Source organism: Rattus norvegicus, chromosome 4 (genome assembly GCF_036323735.1).
Source record: "Rattus norvegicus strain BN/NHsdMcwi chromosome 4, GRCr8, whole genome shotgun sequence".
Taxonomy (NCBI): domain Eukaryota; kingdom Metazoa; phylum Chordata; class Mammalia; order Rodentia; family Muridae; genus Rattus; species Rattus norvegicus.
The window spans coordinates 66,477,126-66,492,816 of NC_086022.1; the positions used below are offsets into that span (position 1 = coordinate 66,477,126).

Here is a 15,691-nt window from a genome sequence, read left to right on the forward strand (position 1 = left end):
AGTCATCTCCCCACTCCATAAATCACATTTTTAAAAATACAGGCTTAATTTTATAACATTCCAGTAAGTATTGCTTTGAAAAATGAGATGCTATGGATTCTTTAAACTTAGATTAGGACTCGGGTTCCGTGCTCATTCACAGATACTTTACTCATTAAGTAAAAACAGTTACACAAAACCACATTAAAAATAGTTAGACAAAGCCACAATTATAAATTTTAATGACTCTATCATTCATGTTGGCATTTATCTCTATAAATCTCTGATTTATAATTACATCTCTACCCTTAAGAATATAAGGATAAACTTATTTTCCAGAACTATCAGTCAGTATGTATTTCCTGCCTAAATTAATTTCTAGTGATGTGTGATGTAATACTATTCAAGGACAAGTGGCCACAGGTTAGCAGGACTTAGACTATACATCAGCTTCCGTTATACGTTATTTGCATTTTTTGTGCATTATGTGTTGGCTGGAACAGTTGTTCCTCTAGGAGAACCAGCAGCATTTGAGGAAAGAGACTCTAAGGGGAACGGATGTCTTCCATCTGGAAACGGCGATGGAGAGAGATGCCGCCAGCACTCCTGGGATGGAGAGCGTTGCCTGCCCCACCCTGCCACACCTACATATACACCATTTTGCCAAAATAAGCAACAGTGATTGTAATGAGTTTGGGTCCCCTGACTTTGTTAGTAAAGGACAAACTTATAAGACGGTCATACATGAGATCGCTTCCCTCCTGTTTCTCAGTGGCAAGAGTAGATGAAGGGAAAATTGTATCCATTTGGTTCTGACATATTTCCATTAATAGGAAGCTTCTCTTTCCTGTGGAAAAAGTGTCATTAAAAAAATAATTCCAGACTTCTCTGACTGAAGTCTGTGCTACACCCAAAACATCAAGTAGCCTCAAAGCTCTAAGGTCTTTTATTATTTATTAGTTCTTTTGAAATTCTGAACAGCTAAAGATATAGAGCTACGTAGCCTGTCAAGAAGGCAGAATTTCCAAGCTACAGTATAGCCGTGGAGCACCCTAAGACATCAGCACCTACAGTTAATCCAGTAGGTCCTCTCCCATAGCAACAGAAGGAAATAACAGTAGAATTGGGAAGGTTTATGCTTAAAGGACAAGACCATGTTGCCATTTCATTTCATATATCATTTTAGAAACACACACACACACATACACACACGTATGTGTATATGTTCTATATATATGCATACATGCATAGATGTATGTGTGTCTATGTATACATGTATATGTGTATATATGTACATATGAATAAATTATATGTGTATATAGCTGGTTATTGTTTACTTAAGGGAAATATGAAGAGAATAAATAATAAGACAAACCAACTCACCTCCTGCAGGCGGTCTATGTACATACGGCAAGTCTCCAAATCACAGTCTCCACGAACAACTAGAATACCCAGGGGGATGGCTGAGGATGGAGGAAAGAAGAGAAATCCAAAATGACAATGTATGGTCTTTAGACTGACAGCTGTGCTTCTCACGGGTAAAACAGCCTTACAGGTATTCTGCGAATCTGGACGCAACCATGAAAAGAAGTAAGTGAACTCCACAGAGCTCCCCGGTGGCCCCAGCTTCTTCTTTGTCCCAGCAGGAGTCATATATTCACCTTGGTTGACTCACATTGTCCTTGGTACATGGCTTTTACCTCAGTGGCTGATACAAAATATAATGTCTACTAACAACAGGACTGCAGAATTGGACAGCTGCTCGCTGCCCACTGCTAACAGATGCCTGCATCTGCAGTGGACAGCACGAAGGCACAGCCTGAGGAAGTCATTAATCACTCAGGATTCTGGACACTCATCCTTTCCCTCCAAAATACACGAGTCTCATCTTTTGGTTCATTTGCATTCACTTGCTATTTCTAATACTGAAGCTATTCAAATGGCTTTGCTTCCTGATGGGTCACAGCACAATTAAATATGTAGAGTTGAAGGAGGGAGGGAGGGGAAGAGGGGGTAAGCATGAGGACAAAGGAAGAAAGGATTCTTGAAGGCAACAAGTTTTAAACTCAAGTGATTTTAAAGAGATTCAGCATTACATGTGGCAACATCAAGGCCTTGTGCAACATTAAGCTAAAATAAGCTAATACTTCTGAAATATTAAACATTCTACTTCTCAAAACAAAAAAATAAGTACAGTTACAATATTAAATCCATGATTTAACACAAAATGTCAAAATATCGAATCCATCAGCAGGAAACTAGCAAGCGACTATATGACAGTAGTGCTCACGATTTTTAAGACTTTCATGGATTAAATTTAGCTTTAAAGCTTCACTATTAACAATGAAATTACAAAGAAGGGTGGTATGGAAAAATTTAAAAACAGGATAATATACATTTAAAATGCATAAAATTATCACGAGGAAGTCTTAAAGTAGGACAAGAACAAATAAATAGTAAGCGTGTGATAATTTATACTAAGGGTATCTCTGAGCAGGTAGAGCGCCTTTCATCTTTTGTCTGGAAGCAGGGGTGGTTCCAAACAAGAGAAGCAGCTCCTTCCCCCAAACTACGCTGCTTTTCACTGAGGAGAACAGACCAGAACTACTTATTTCCTGCTGTCTCCTCAGGTCCTCCCTACATCAATCTTTGAAACATCCACCACCCTGATGATCTAAGGGAGCCCGGGATAAGCCTGTCTATTGTCTCGTCCCCCATGCACAGTAGAGAAATGGTGAGAACTCAAAAGTGTGTATAGAAGAAGATGAATTAGTGCTCACTCAAACATGAAAAGAAAAGTGTGCCTTTAAGACACACGTCGTTTTTATGGGGTAGACAAAAGTAGAAGCAGAGAAGTAAAGAACATGTCTGGGGTCCTAACTCACTTTTGGCTATTCTTCAAGAAGCTGAGTGAGTGAGTCAGGAAGCGGGAGGTGAAGAAGCCCCTGAGTGCCGTATGTTTGGGAGAATAACCTCAGGTGGCGATGGCCTCCTTCTTTTCGACAATAAAACATTAAGAATTTGTAGAGTGGCACCCAGGCATTGTGGAAGGGAATGGAGAAGAAGTGGAATCAGAGGGAACTAACGCACCTCTTTAAAGTACTCCTTACGGAGCCTGGCCAGGCATGGTGTGCTGTAGGCACAACACAGGCCAAGGCAAAAGAATAGAAAGTTAAAGTCCAGCTTAGGCAACACAGTGAGTTCCAGGACAGCCTAAGCCACAACCTTTGTGGTAAGCAAGCAAACGACAAAAATTAAGGAGATTGCCTGAAACTATGCTATCTTGTGGGTTGATGTCTATATGCAGGGCAGGCTCAAAATAAGGCAAGAGCCTGTGATTGGGCAGTGAAAAAGAAAGGTGGGCTGAGAATTTGAGAGATGGGACAGAGAGTACGGAGAGGGGAGTGGGAAGGAAGATGGAGAAAGAGATGGACGTAGGTATCCATCTTATGAGGGACGGATAATTACAGGACATTTAGTTTTATATAGGTGGGCAGTTTATATCAATATCAACTGGCTCGGAGTTTATTGTGGGGTGAGAATTTACTGATATAAATCCGATAAATTACAAGCCCCTAGAGTTTTGATTTTACTGTGTTAAAGTGGTTTGTGATAGCTAACCGCTAGATAAGCGGTCACTACATGGGGAGAGCCATAGAGGCAGTGAGACTGCCACTGGGGCAAGAGAGTAGCAAGTCCTCTCTGGATGATCTTTCCCTCAGTCTCTGCTCCACACTCTGGGATCCATCCCATATGCTGTCACCAAACCCAGACAATATTGTGGATGCCAAGAAGTGCATGCTGACAGGAGCCTGAGAAATATAGAGTCAGATGCTCTCAACCAACGATTGAACTGAAAATGGGGCCCCCGATGAAGGAGTTAGAAAAATGACTGAAGGAGCTGTTCAACCCCATAGAAAGAACAACAGTATCAACCATACAGACACCTCAGAGCTCCCATAGACTAAATCACTAACCAAAAAGTACACATGGAAGGACCCTTGGCTCCAGTCACATATGAGGCAGAGGATGGCTTTATTGAGCATCAATGGGAGGAGAGGCCCTTGGCTCTGTGAAGGCTCAATGCCCCATGTAGGGGAATGCCAGGGTGAGGAGATGGGAGGGAGTGGGTGGGAGGGAGTGGGTGGGAGGGAGGGGGAACACTATCATAAAGGCAGGGGGAAGGAATAGGGGATTCCATGGGGGAAAGGGGATAACATTTGAAATTAAGTAAAGAAAATATCCAATAAAAGAGAGGGGGGGGGAGTCAGAGATGGTGCCTTTTTTTTTATTTAACACAACAGGTGGCAATCCAATGTGTTAGGCAAAAATCTACTAGAAATTCAAGATTATCAGCCTAAGAGTTAGACTTTAAACCTTGAAACAAAGAAACACAGAGGGAGTCTCTGTTTGCAGGCTCTGAGGTCCCGCACTATGAAAACAACCCTGGTGACCTGCCAAGATAACAACCGAAGACTGTTTTAATCATTAAAGATGATGGGGAAAGCTAATACTTTTGGCCTAGATAGAGGAATAAGTCAAACATTGGGGACACTAAATATAGCTATAGTTCAGGCTGTTTACATGCAAATCTTGCTAATATGCAAGATGCTTCCCCTTAATTCCAAGTGGGGAAATGTGGAGAAGTAATCAATATTTATCCATTTTTTTTAAAAAAACTTGAGGATGAACATCATAGAAATTAAGAATATTATTTCCAATATCTCTGATGCCTTTCAATTATTAGTAGCTAGAGTTACTATTGTTACTATAAATTGTTCAACTAAGACATTTTAACATATAATTGTGTAATGAATGTTCATGGTTGGGAATCCACCAGATACAGCTAGAAAAGTTGTTTTTCAAAGACATGTAGCTAATTTCCACTACCGGTATAACTGACAGTTTTTGCCTCCTCCTGAACTAGGTGAATAAAAATAACTGTATTAGACTATTATTGGACTAAGTGTTATGAATACTTAGCTACTGGAGGAAAAGAAAGATAACCTCTCTGACCATTCCACAGCATGTTTGCAGTCAACAGTCAAGTGCACCTTCAGAAGGCAGCAGTGTACATAAGGGAAGATCCACAGCCTTTTGCCCATGCATGGCCTCTACTCTCAGCACTGCTTTGGACTTGAGAACTGTTTATCTAAGCTATTGGTTCTTGCTGTGAAATCACACAATCCCTTTGAGCCATGGTTTGAAAATGATTGTTCAGAAACGGTATCTGTGGAATTTTGTGAAGATGAAATTCCAAACTATATTTAAAATTGAATTGCTAAACTATCAATGTTGGTTCACCTTCACTACTTTTTAGGCATCTTCCATTAGGACATGGTTTTATTATGAAGGTCAGCTAGTGCTAGAAGTGCCATGATTACATTCTTGTTCTGGTAAAAGTCAGTTCCACTCTTTCTGAAAATGGCAGCGAATAACTGTACTGCAAAAATGTTCCTGTCATCTTGATTCAGAGCTTACGTGATGAGGAGACAGCAGAGGCTTGTGGGAAACTAACACCTTCGTTTTGCATCATTGATAATCGTCTGCCAAACTTCACGCCAAAGTTCTCTCCATTTTAACTAGGAATAGAAGGATACACTCATGGCCAGAGCTTTGGTGGCTCTGCCACTGTCTTGAGGACTCATCTTCTGATCATCTTGGAGACTTCAATAAATACCAACCAATACTGATTCTACCTTATAGGATGTATTTTCATTGGGATTTGCAATTTCTAACTAAGCAAAAAAGAAAAAAACTAAGCTGCCCTCTTGAATAAAATGATAGATTTAGCACAATTACTTCTCTCTCATCAAAAACACTTCTCGACTATAGTAAAAAAGGATATAGTAATATCAAGGAGAAAGTGGAAACAAGAAGTGGACCAAAGATTAGTGATTGAGCCAGGGTCCATCAGAGTTCATCCCTATAAAGTGTGAGATACATACAAAATACTGAAAATATGCAGAAACATTCAAGGCTGGAACCCCATGGCATATCCTGCAACATTACACACAGAAAGACAGAATGAACTTTTTTCATAAATGGCTGGATGCTAATATGATTTAAAAATTCTAAATAAAATGTTGATAAGTTACTTCCACTTAATTACTAAAATGTTTTGATGAAAGTAATTTTTAACTTTTTTTGCACATTTCCATACATTTAACTGTATCTACTGAACTTAATTCTTATCTTGTTGTCTCTTATCTACCATTAGTTTTTATTATGTAAATTAAATTTCCTAATAATTTTTCAAGAAATATCAAACAGAGCTAAAAGCACAGTAGAAAACAAACAAAGAACAATTGTTGATGGAAGCCTGAATCAGAGAGGGGAAACAGTGTGCACGAATAACAAAACGTGCACTGTCTCCTGGCCATTGCACATTTTTCATACTTAGCTTTGGCTTTATCTGAAGCTATTTCAAGTTAAAGAAAATCAAAGAACTGCTGTGGGCCTCCAAATATCAGCATATTATAAAAAAATGTTCTCTGTATGTCAGGAGACCCTAAAGGGTTGTATCATAATGAAATCACAGCGTGAACAGCAAGAAATATAAAACTTTCCAACTCCAAAGAGTTTGTAAGTCTTTCCCCAAAAAAAGGGAAAAGGAGAGGACATGGGAGGGGAAGGGATGAAAAAGGAGATTAAGAGGATGAGAAGGAAAGAGAGAGGGGAAAACTTAGCAACACAGTTTATAGAATCCTCCATGGTCTTACTATGAGCACCATCAGAAATGTCAGGAATTGAGGGGGGAAAGGAGAGCTGAAATTGGAGCACTGTGTACTAGATAACTAGATCGATTACTCCCTCATGTTACACATATTTGCTATCTAAAAAGGGGGGATAGTTGCAATTAGTGGAGTAGAGTGACCCAGAATTTCATTCCCTCATAGGGCTTGACAAAACCTGTCATCAGGTAATCTATCCTTTCGGCATGAGAAAGGCTTTTTTGAAATCTGACAAACCTGTGGGGCAATGTGAATGTGTTAGCATATTTGCAAGTGCATGCCCAACATTCGTTAAGGTTCAAGGCAGGAATGCTAGACTTGAATTTCATATACCTTCATAGGCTCGGTTTTAACATAAAGTTCCAGAACCGAAAGAGTAGACTACACTTTCCTACTTTGTAAACAGAACTTTGCTGATACCTGAAGGAGGTGTCAGAGTGAGAATTCTTGTTAACCATGGAGCTCTGGACAAATCACAGTGACTGTGACCTGGAGTCACACCCCTTCTCTTTCCATCGCAGGCTCCATCCAGAACAGGGAGGAGGCCCTGCACATGTGGGTAATCCAAAACACACCTCAAAATTCTCTAAAGCCCACACAAATTCTTCTGTATCAGGGCTTGGTTGCATCAACACTACGTACTGTCCCTTAGAGCCTGCATCAGAGGAAGAGACCCATAGACATCCAAAGATCAGGCTTAGGGCTATGGACTAAGAACTGTAAGAACCTAAAGCATATTTAAGAAAAACAAGGAAAGATCTCTCATAAATGGTCAAATGCCAATCCATCCAATCATGGGTTTTAGATTCTAAACAGAATGTCGGATAAGTCACTGGGATTTAATTATTGGAGATTTTTCTGATCAAAACAATTATTAACTTTAATAATTTTAATTTATGAAAAAAAACCCAACATAATCCCAGGAAACAGAGTTGAGCTGGCACAGGCCACAGCAAGCCATGACAGAGATGGGGATTTCCTCATATAAACCTAAAGGGAACGCTGACTTGGAATTCTCAAGGATCAGTTTGCCTGGTCCACATGAAGAAGCTTGACGTACAAAACCTTTTCCAAGAATCTCAATGTTTATGGCTGTGTGTCTGTGCATAGGTAGGTACACATGACCTCATTGGAGCCCCTGGAGCTGAAGTTGCAGACTGTCTAAGGTACGTACTGGGAACCAAACCCAGGTCCTTGTAAGAGCAGTAGTCTTAGCTACTGAGTCGTCTCTCCAGCCTTCACTCTCGTGTTTAACGAAGAACAGAAATGTAGAAAATGATCATAAAACAGGGACATCCATCTAACACAGAAGGCAGTGACTAAAATAAAAGAGGAAATAAAATAAAAAGTATAAGAAAAAAGCTTTTTAAATATTATCTTTATTATAACTGCAAAGATTTTGAGAAAATGGATATATCTGTGAAATCAAAGTACGTTGATGATGTTAGAAGAAGATGAAGAGTCTGAAGAGACAGGGCCTCACACAGGAGACAACCACACATACAGAGTAACTTTGAAAATTTAAATTTGATGGAATAAATATAGAACTTAGTCAGAAGGTCAATAGATAAAGTTGAGGTAAAAATGAGGCAAAAAAAAAATTTAAAGGGCGGAGGGGAGCAGGACAGAAAAGACCAGGAAGCCCGGCATTATCTCAGGCACACAAGATAACAAGGGAATTGTCAGAAAATAAAATATTCATTTCCAAACTGAAAAGATCTAGCAAGCATCAAGCACAGTAATAAGATGGATACGCACCACTGTGAGTTTTAAGAGCTCTGAGAACTTAGGTTTACACCTACAGACAAATGCTACTCTCAGTCACGAGCAAAGAAGCCTCTGTTGACTGTGAACAGTAGGGAATGCAGCTACTCATGGCTAGTCAAGGTGCAGAGATCAGGCCATGTAGAACATCCCCTCTGAGGCCCAGAGGATACCACCAAGGAAGGAACAGAAAGAATACACAAGCAGAAAGACACTGTCAAATGTGGTCTTTGGGGCCCGACACAAAGATTGTAATCTTATAGTCTTACACACACTAGGGCTATCTATACTGGAACTTCGTAAACTGAGCTTGTCAACAGCAATCGCAGACTGGGTAGGGACTTATATGGTCCCATTTTTCCCTGAAGAATTATTGGCTACTTATAGATTCTGGAGGGGGGACAGACATTATCAGTTCTGGTCCCACTGGAGAGCCCAACTGGATCCGTTATATAGTTCCACACCCACTGGGGTGGGCTTTGAGATTAAAAGCCTTGATCCACTTCCAATTTACTGTTTTGTACTGTGATTAAGGACGTGAGCTCTTACCTCCCAGCTCCTGCCATTCCTGACACCTGCACTATGCTTCCTCCCATGATGCTTCCTCCCTGAAACCGTAAGACAAAACAAACCCACTTCCTTAAGCTCCCTTCATCATAGTGTTTTAACGGAGAACCTGAAAAGTAACTGTCTTACATTTTTAAAATTTCTACTGCCCTGATAAACACCAAGACTGAAATCAAGCTTGGGAAAAGGTTTATTTTACCTAGAAGATTTATAGTCCATCATCAAGAAAAGTCAGAGCACGAACTCAAGGCAGGAACCTAGAGACAAGAACTGAAGCAGAGCCCACAGAGCAATGCTTCATCCTGGCTTGTTCACCATGGTTTATTTAGCGGGTTTTCTTATACAACCCAAAACCACCTGCTCAGGGCTGGCATTATCCCACCACAATCAATCATTAATCAAGAAAATGCCCAATAGACTTTCCTCCAAGCCATCTGACACCGGCATTTTTCCCAACCGAAGTTGTTGTTCTCCAATAACTATTGTCAAGTTGACAAGACAAAAATAAAACAAAAACAATACACGGTATCATTATTTTAAAGAGAGAACACTAAGGACAAAGATTGAATATACTTCAAGAGAGAGAGAAATCAGACCATATACAAAGGGTGAGTAATGTTTTTAACTTCTCCAAGGGACTAAGGGAGGCTTTAAAGCAGCTGCTGTGAGATTCCTGTCTCAGTGTTCACATTGCAACACAACACAGCCACTCACAGAGTTCACACTCAAAAACACTGCAGTCTGTCACAAAATAAAACAAAAGACTCATAATTCTAAAGTAATTTGTGATTTAGTACTGGGCTGTATTTGTAGTTGCCTTTGGCTTCATGGACAGGTCACAAGCTGGACAAACAAAATGACTTTTATGCTTAATCCAAACCATTAAACTAAATGGGCCCAAGAATTGAATAGAGAACAAATGTCCTTTAGTGAGAAGCTATTGGAATATTTAAGTATTGTGAAAGTTAAGTTTTGTTACAGTGTAAATATACATGAGATAGTAGAAACGGGCAACCCAAAATCAAAGGGAATCTCCCAGTGTCAGCTACAAGATCTTAGAACAAAAAATGCATTGACTTTCAAAACAATTGGAGCATGTGAGTCCAGAGTCAGATGTGCACAAAACAGTCATCACTGAGACTGGCATGTTGCTTATAAAGCTAGTTTTCAAACCAAACATAGAATGTGGGAAAGCCTAAACCAGCTACATGTGCAAGTAGGTATGTATGTGTGTGGGAGTGTGTGTGTGTGTGCGTGCGTGTGTGTGTGTGTGTGTGTATGGATGTATATGTATTCCTATGTATATGATGTATGTATATGTACATATATGAGGAACTATTATTCCTAGATATGCTTTTCCCTAGCCTACTCCTTAGGAGAAATACAAAGACTTACTCCCCGGAACAGCATCTCCATTTGACAGTAGAAACTGCCCTGAAGCCATCCTAGCACCTGCCAAATGTTTCCAGAACATATTTATCATGATGTCCTGTAAATTCTCTCTTATTGGATATTGCATACTTTTTGGGAAGCTGAAGTCAGATAGTGACCTAAAATGCTTTGCAGCAATTCTGAAAGACTTATAACATTCCTTGTGTTGTTTGTTTGTTTGCTTCTCTACACAGAGGATTCAGTTTGCTGACTCAGCCATTATTTGATTTAAGGATGAAGAAAATAACATTACAAAACCTAGCATGATTGTTATCCTGATTGAAAAGGCAGGAGGGGAACATGCTCTGCTTTTTAAAAACAACAAAACATAACAAAACAAAAAGAATTATGTGACAGATACATTTCTACTTTAATATTAATTTTGAAACCTCTCCATTTTACATATATAGCATTATTATGCTTTCTACGTGCAAGTTAGATTGAGCTAAAAGATGCCCACATAAGTAATAATGCACTTTTTCTGGCTGTGTGAGTGCCCAGAAGAGATAAAGATTGTATCAGTTGACAAAATAAATAAGATCCACTTTTATCAGTGTGATGGCATCATCTAATCTTTGGAATACCAGGACAACCAAAGTGTTTTCTCTCCTCTCTTCCCTTCCCCTCTTCTCTCATCTCTTCTGCTGTCCCCCTGCTTGCCCGCTGAACTGGAGTATACCTCTTCTCTGACCACCTGTTGTCACAGCTCTTAGTTTCCTGGTCTTTGGACCTCAGACCTTGTAGTAGCAGCACTACCCTGAGACTAGCTCTTAAGCCCTCAGCTTCAAGACGGGAGGTCCATCACTGGTTCCTGTGCACCTCAAGTCTTCAAAGAGGGGATGACTATACCACAGGCTTTCCTGTCTCTGGCTCACAGATGACATATGGTAGGACTTGCCCCTATAAGTACATAAACTTGTCCCGTTTCATAAGTCCCTCATATTATCATTGTGCCCTGATGATTTTGTGTCTCCCATGAATCCTCATCAATATCCATATATGTGAGGACTTAGAAGTCAACAAAACAGCAAAAAGCCCTCAAGGCAAAGGTGGCACTGTCACAAATTCAGGTACAGAAACTGGGGAGAAATTGTTCAGTTAACTGGTGATCCTCAGCTCCGAGGAAACTATACCACCAATTATTTACTTCCAGCCAAGAGTTCTACCATGCTCCCTCCTCTTGGGCTGCCCCCCCATTCCATTAACCCCTTTCCATGTTTCCATTGTTTAAATCTCTCCTAATCTGGAAAGGGATTAAATTAGCTGAGCTGAGAAATACAACATCCATTTCACATGTGCACTGTCTGGATTTTATGTTTGAAATAAAATGCCAATGGGTCATACTAATTAATTTTTTTCTTCTACACTTAAACATTAAGACTACTTGAGCTCATTATTCAAATTTATGCCAAATTGTGCATATATTAGCACTAGTCATCTACAGTACATTCAAATCTTGCAGCAAACAATCTACAAGAAAACTCTTTTACCACGAAGAAGCTTTTAAAGTCTCCAGGCACTAAAACCAAACATGTCAAGTACAATTTCTAAGATATCTATCTCACCACAAACACCAAACAAGTCCCGGGAAGAGAAGTAGCCTCGACCTCTGCCCATGGGGTTGAGTTGCTCAAACTAGGGAAAACCAAAGTTGGTAGAGATTACAATGGAAGGGGCTTGGAGCTTAAGAAAACTTGAGAACTATTTTCCAAAGATAAAGAGATACCATGTAAAAGAAAAACACAACAAAATAAATTCATCAGGTTAATTGATTATTTGATTGAAGAGAGACAAAAGATCTTGGCCAGTATGATGCCCTCTCCCAGGACCTCTGGACCCATTTTTGACTCTTGTGAAACTTAGAGGTACAATGAAGCCTGAGCAAAACTCACGAGAATTCAAAATGGTTGGAAACCTAAGCTTATGGTTCATGGAAACTGTGTGAGCCCCTGGATATAGGCTAAGTTAGGTACACTCTCCATCCCCTGTATGCACAGTGCCTATACATTCAGAGGAAATGAATACAGAGAAAAGTCTGCTGTGAAGAAAAACTAGGATCTAAGAATCTAGTATTTATTTCCCTATATAAAGCATTCTCCACCTTCAGTAGGGCCAACCAGGCCAGAACTGACTTTCTCTGAACATGCATTATGGGAACATGAACTAAATGGTTCCATATTAAAGCTACATCCTCTGGGGTCATGTGATAAGGCCATTGATCTACATAATGTGACACTATATGGTTTACATGAATTTTAGGGTGGATGGGACAAAACTGAATTAATAAGATGCTGATAGAAATAACCATACACAAGGGCTGGAGAGATGGCTCAGTGGTTAACAACATTTGACTGCTCTTCCAGAGGTCCTGAGTTCAATTTGCAGCAACCACATGGTGGCTCCCAACCATCTATAGTGGGGTCCAATGTTCTCTTCTGGTGTATCTGAAAAGAGTGATGGTGTACTCATATACATTGAGAGAGAGAGAGAGACGGAGGGAAGGAGGGAGGGAGAGGGAGGGAGAGAAGAGAGAGAGAAAGAGAGAGAGAGAGAGAGAGAGAGAGAGAGAGAGTCATATGCTAGGAGGTAAAGGGAAATACTCAGGGCTGAGGAGGAAGAGCTAAGGAAAGGAAGATGGCAAAGAAGAGGCAGAAGGAAAAACAACTTTCGCTGATGTAAAAAAGCATCTATTGATTTTGTTCTTTAATCTTTGCTACAACACTGAGAAGTGTGTAGCATCGTCCTCAGAAGGGTTAGGGGATACACACTCTAAATGTCATGATGACAAAACAGCAAGGCAGTGCCAGTGCCACATGGCTTTTACTCCCGGGGGCCACCCACTCGTTGAACCCAAATGTTCCACAAGGCATAAGTACAGAAATAGTCGTGTGGGGTAGAGAGCTGAGAGTTCTTTGAACGAAACAGAATGTCCTTAACCTTCAACACTGAGCTCAGGAGAGCAAAGGTAGAAATGAGGGAAAGAGTGGCCAAGGAGAGGCTGGATCTGTCACCCATCAAGCTTCACAGAGAAAACTGTGACAATGGAGGACGGAAAGCAACAATTCTAAAGCTGTGCAGAAGATCAGGATGAGGGGATGCAGAAGCTATGAGTAAAGTCTACATGAACACACTTGGCGCACGAAGAGTTCCTTTCAAAGCTGCTCAACTTTCAACAGGCCAGCTTCTAAGAGACTGACTCACACAGACCAAGAATGAAGCTCGCTATACCTGGATAACCCTCACTGGAATTCAGTGTCCATGGAACTTAGGTGAATGCGGTTGACTTCGTGCAGAAATGCAACTTATATTGTGAGCAGTTGCTAATAGTTTTGAAAGGATAGATAAAATCCAGAGTACAGAGGACCTTAATGGAATCTGTGATGAACAATCACAGAGTTGCTTTGCTGTTAAAATGCTCATACTTGAATGTTTAACTTGGAATTGAAAAGCTGACTGACTACTGACATACTCTAAACAGGAAACAAATCTCATACTCCCCCTTGGGGTATAAACAGTACAATACTTTAGCTAGTCAAGGTATTCAAAATGTCTCCAGAGATATTTTTTTGAATGAAAGTTTATGAAACATTTGTTTATAACCATTTTGTGTTTGACAGCTGTTTCACATGCTATTTTAATGATGAAATATCATTGGCAAATAACTGCATTAAGAAAAATGTAATAGGGGTTGGGGATTTAGCTCAGTGGTAGAGCGCTTGCCTAGGAAGCGCAAGGCCCTGGGTTCGGTCCCCAGCTCTGAAAAAAAAATTAAAAAAAAAGAAAGAAAAATGTAATAATTATAGAACCACTGAGCTTAGCATCTTCTGCACAGCCTGATAGCGCAATGTAATGGATGAGATTATGATTCCCACATCCTCATTACTGTGAAGATTAAGCAGTGTCTGTGAAGCACTTATAGATAGCAAATCCAGCCGATATCCTCCTCTAAGACTTATTACCATCACCATGCCTTCTCCTAATTCTGTTATCAACATGTACTGGTCACTGATAAACACTCAAAGCAAATTTCAGCAGACCACCTATGAAACCTTGGACAACAGATAAAGGGCTACACCAAACTAAATAAGAGAAATCACCAGATCTACAAAGACAGAAGGGACCAGCATCTGGCAGCCCCTTGATCTAAGCAACGGCCCCAGGGAGCAAGCCAAGAAGAGCTGTCTCTGACATCCAGCCTACACGAAACTGAGAATGGGATTAATACTGGAAGAAACTCACAGCTGTTAATTCGTTCCCTGCAAGGGACTGTGATTTAGTCACCAAGGTATCCATGTGGAAATAAAGGTATTAGTATGCTTTGGAGGAGAGAAAAACACAGGGTTTAATTATCTGACACTTTTGCTGTTACGGTATACCACCTGTTAAAGCAACATTGCAGCTAAATGGGACCATTTATTTATTCAAAGCACAAACAACTGTCTTCACAGGGATCCTGGAAAGAACGTGAGATTCCTTGGGGAGAGGCTGCGCAGAAACTGCAAGGGTTTCAGTTCCCTTCTAAGTACGCAGGTGAAGAATGCAGAGGCCTGGGCCAGGGCATTTTAATATGCTGTCACTGAGACTGGGGATTTCAACTGTGAACTTTACATGATTTAAACTCATTTGAGAAAAGAGTGTCAATGACACACTGCCTAGATTAGGTTGGCGTGTGTGTGAGTGTGTGTGTGTGTGTGTGTGTGTGTGTATGTGTGTGTGTGTGTGTGTGTGTGTGTAACAACCCAGCCTAAAACCATATACCCTTGCCCTTGGGCCGTGTCCTGAACTGTGTGAGAGGAGACATGAAACCCAGTGTAGGCATTCACACTCATTCTCTCTCTGACCTTGACTGTGCATGTGATGGGCCTGGCTGCCAAACACGGCTGCTAATGTGACTTCTCCAGAGTGGCTGACTAATGTGGGATTGTGAGGTAAAATAAAACAATTAAGAGAAAACCTTTTCTTTCCTGTGTTCCTTTTGTCGGGGTTATTTCATCAAGGTACAAGGACTAAGGTATCAGTTTCCGAAGAGATTAATAAATATAATCACAAAGATAAAAGCTCATAGACTAGGAACTGTTTAAACAACAGAGTAAACTCTCAAAATGCAGATACTAAACACAGAATCAAGATACATCCTGTGAGCATAGGCAGACATTTTGTAAAATTTACCATTTCATTAAGGATCAATTTTGGGACTTATTGGAAAGAACAGGGCT

General features: G+C 40.3%; 1 protein-coding gene across 10 annotated transcripts in view; it reads right to left on the minus strand.

Annotated features, from left to right (window-relative positions):
* Positions 1–15,691, minus strand: part of Dgki (diacylglycerol kinase, iota) — a 461,894-nt gene that overhangs the window by 99,229 nt on the left and 346,974 nt on the right. For all 10 annotated transcript variants that reach the window (XM_039108368.2, XM_039108367.2, XM_039108371.2 and 7 more), the window contains one exon: positions 1,363–1,442. In XM_039108368.2, coding sequence (XP_038964296.1) covers positions 1,363–1,442 — 80 coding nt within the window. The remainder of the gene's footprint in view (positions 1–1,362; positions 1,443–15,691) is intronic.